The 3,750-nt window shown below is 50.9% G+C and overlaps 1 protein-coding gene across 2 annotated transcripts in view; it reads left to right on the top strand.

Annotated features, from left to right (window-relative positions):
- Window positions 1–3,176, top strand: part of LOC148087302 (ADP-ribosylation factor-binding protein GGA3-like) — a 12,074-nt gene extending 8,898 nt beyond the window's left edge. For both annotated transcript variants that reach the window (XM_087786562.1, XM_087786569.1), the window contains 5 exons: window positions 51–343; window positions 1,695–1,933; window positions 2,033–2,202; window positions 2,276–2,386; window positions 2,951–3,176. In XM_087786562.1, coding sequence (XP_087642688.1) covers window positions 51–343; window positions 1,695–1,933; window positions 2,033–2,202; window positions 2,276–2,386; window positions 2,951–3,070 — 933 coding nt within the window. In that variant the 3' untranslated portion in view covers window positions 3,071–3,176. The remainder of the gene's footprint in view (window positions 1–50; window positions 344–1,694; window positions 1,934–2,032; window positions 2,203–2,275; window positions 2,387–2,950) is intronic.
- The last annotated feature ends 574 nt before the right edge of the window (window positions 3,177–3,750 follow it).

The following is a 3,750-nucleotide window of genomic DNA, read 5'->3' as shown; positions in this document are numbered from 1 at the left end:
ACGTCAAGATGTTCTTGTGAATGTTTGACAGAGATGTTGTTTCCTCTCAGAGCTTGAATCCTTCAGGCAGCGACATGATGGCACCGGTCTCCTGCCCCCTGACCTCTCTCACCCCCCTGACCTCTCTCACCCCCCTGACCTCTCTCACCCCCCTGACCTCTCTCACCCCCCTCACTCCTGCATCCACTTCTGGACTCGTCACGTGTCAACGGAGCTCTGTTCCACTTCCTGTTCCTTCACCACTTCCTGTGTCCTCGTCGTCCACGCCGTCGTCTGCTCTGTTCTCGCTGCCCAGTCGACCTCTGTGTGACCTCTCGGCGCAAGAGCTGACCAGTGGCAACATGTGAGTGTTGTTGTTGTTGTTGTTGTTGTTGTTCAGTGACGCGCCAACGACTGTAGCCCTGGGTAGCTGGGAAAATATTGATAGAAGGAAACCAACATGACTTTATTTCTGTCTTTGCTGTCGATTATTAGTTGATGACTGAGGTCTCTGTGACACCTGGTCTGTGGCACCTGGTCTGTGACTCCTGGTCTGTGACACCTAGTCTGTGGTGACACCTGGTCTGTGACACCTGGTCTGTGACACCTGGTCTGTGGCACCTGGTCTGTGACACCTGGTCTGTGGCACCTGGTCTGTGACACCTGGTCTGTGACACCTGGTCTGTGACACCTGGTCTGTGACACCCGGTCTGTGACACCCGGTCTGTGACTCCTGGTCTGTGACACCTGGTCTGTGACACCTGGTCTGTGGTGACACCTGGTCTGTGACACCTGACCTGGTCTGTGACACCTGGTCTGTGACACCTGGTCTGTGACACCTGGTCTGTGACACCTGGTCTGTGACACCTGGTCTGTGACACCTGGTCTGTGACACCTGGTCTGTGGCACCTGGTCTGTGGCACCTGGTCTGTGACACCTGGTCTGTGGCACCTGGTCTGTGACACCTGGTCTGTGACACCCGGTCTGTGACTCCTGGTCTGTGACACCTGGTCTGTGACTCCTGGTCTGTGACACCTGGTCTGTGACACCTGGTCTGTGACACCTGGTCTGTGGCACCTGGTCTGTGGCACCTGGTCTGTGGCACCTGGTCTGTGGCACCTGGTCTGTGGCACCTGGTCTGTGGCACCCGGTCTGTGACACCCGGTCTGTGGCACCCGGTCTGTGACACCCGGTCTGTGGCACCCGGTGTGCCACTTGATCTCGCCTTGATCTCGCCTTGATCTCGTCTTGATCTCGCCTTGATCTCGCCTTGATCTCGCCTTGATCTCGCCTTGATCTCGCCTTGATCTCGTCTTGATCTCGCCTTGATCTCGCCTTGATCTCGCCTTGATCTCGCCTTGATCTCGTCTTGATCTCGCCTTGTTCTCGTCTTGATCTCGCCTTGATCTCGCCTTGATCTCGTCTTGATCTCGCCTTGATCTCGCCTTGATCTCGCCTTGATCTCGTCTTGATCTCGCCTTGATCTCGCCTTGATCTCGCCTTGATCTCGCCTTGATCTCGTTTAGCTTCCTGAGTGGCGCCTTCGACAGCCGTCTCTTGATGTCATTATCTGAGGAGACGTTGTTTACTCGGTACTAGTGTTTAACCCCGTGTTGTCTCCGGGTCAAGATGGATGACCTCCACTGACCCTGAGACGACGAGCATTGATGGAGGATCATCAGGAGGCCTCTCTCACTCCCTCTCTCTCCTCACAGCTCGTCCTCCGGAAGCTTCGCTGATTTGTTACTTGAGCCCCAGAAGCCAGACGTTCCAGCTTCCTCCACCTCGGGCGACGGCCCACCTTGGGTCGTGGACTCTGCAGGAGGGTCCAGTTCTGAGCACCAGCTGAAGAACTCTCTGCCCGACTTCCTCCAGCTTCACCTCACGAGTTCGGACAGGAAGGAGGACGTTTCTCTGGCTGATGTTTTCGTTCCACTGGAGTCTATACGTCCAAGTGAGTGAAGACACGTATCTCAGGACGTCCTGAAGTGTGTCCTGATCTCTGTCTCGACCCGAACATCACGTCCTGTGACGAGCGTCTTCTTGGTTCCAGGCGAGGTGTGTCCGCTGACGGTCTACGACAAGAGTGGACTCCGAGTCCTGCTGCACTTCGCATCTTCGTGTCCTCCTCACAGACCAGACGTCCTGGTGATGCTGGCGTCTGTGCTCAACACGTCGCCTCTGGCGCTCAGCGACCTCGTCCTGCAGGCTGCGGTTCCTAAAGTAACCACTCGGCTCCAACCCCTCGACTCCCCCGAGTGTTCCTGTAGTCAGTCTGGTTCACTTGTATCTTCAGACCATGAAGGTGAAGCTGCAGCCGCCGTCGGGATCACAGCTCGCGGCCTTCAACCCCGTCCTGCCTCCGGCCACCATCACGCAGGTGCTGCTGCTGGCCAACCCCCTCAAGGTGAGCTCAAGGTTAACCCTCTCAAGGTGAGCTCAAGGTTAACCCTCTCAAGGTGAGCTCAAGGTTAACCCTCTCAAGGTGAGCTCAAGGTTAACCCTCTCTAGGTGAGCTCAAGGTTAACCCTCTCTAGGTGAGCTCAAGGTTAACCCTCTCTAGGTGAGCTCAAGGTTAACCCTCTCAAGGTGAGCTCAAGGTCAACCCTCTCAAGGTGAGCTCAAGGTTAACCCTCTCTAGGTGAGCTCAAGGTTAACCCTCTCAAGGTGAGCTCAAGGTTAACCCTCTCTAGGTGAGCTCAAGGTTAACCCTCTCAAGGTGAGCTCAAGGTCAACCCTCTGTGACTCAATAACAAGTGTTTAACTCGACAAAATGAAAGAACATCTGATGAATCCTAGAAGTTCATTCATTGTTTTTGTTCTTTTTCATTGTTTTAACTTAAAAAACCTTTAATTCTTTAAATTATCTTTAATCTTTAAACGTCAATAGAAGCTTCACTGATGTTTTTACACTATTTTACTGTTTATTTTCATTACTTTTCTTCTTCAACATGTTGTGATGTTTCCTCAGGACGCCGTGAGGATGAGGTTCAAGTTGACCTTCACTCGCGGAGGTCAGCAGCACGCAGAGGTCGGGGAGGTCAACGACTTTCCTGCTGCCCACAGATGGGGGTCATGGGGGTCACTGTAGTCCTGAAGACATGTTCACTGAAGATCTGAAGAAACATGTCAAATAGTGAACTTTAATATAAGAAAAACTTTGTATTTATTTAACTGTTTTTAAAATGTTTCAAGGTCGTCTGGATTCTTATTTCAAACTATGAGAGAAAAGATGTTTGTGTTCGTCGTGGAAGTTTTGAATGTAAGAGTTTTTAAAATAACTTGGTGATCTGGTCTGTTTTTGATCCTAAAATGAAGTATTTTCAGTTTAATACGTGTTTTTACGTCAGTTTCTCAGAAGCTTGAGCTGCACAGGTTCATGTTGCAAAGGATCATGGGATGGATGTCGTGCTGCTGTGGAGTCTATTGTGAGAAGATCTTCAGTCACTGAGTCTTCAACCATTTATTTGACGCCTCGAAAAAGTAGAAAAATGTCACGACTTTAAATACTCGCGTCACAAAGAAACACTTTTCTGATTGTTGAGTTTTTAACGTATTAAATAACATTAAAATGTGTGTTTTTAACATATTAAATAAAATAAAAAACACACGAGAAGAAAAACACACTACGGATTAGCATCAGGATATTTAAAGTAGAGAGTTAAATGACACCAGTTGGGATGAAGGACCTTCTATACGCTCCGTCCTACACTGGGGGGCCTGAGCCACTGAAGGAGCTGCTCCTCCACGGTCAGGTGCAGTGGGTGAAGA

The sequence above is a fragment of the Callionymus lyra genome, chromosome 1 (assembly GCF_982586985.1).
Source record: "Callionymus lyra chromosome 1, fCalLyr1.hap1.1, whole genome shotgun sequence".
Classification (NCBI taxonomy): domain Eukaryota; kingdom Metazoa; phylum Chordata; class Actinopteri; order Syngnathiformes; family Callionymidae; genus Callionymus; species Callionymus lyra.
Note: the sequence above shows the minus strand (reverse complement) of the source record. Positions and strands in the feature narration are given on the sequence as shown.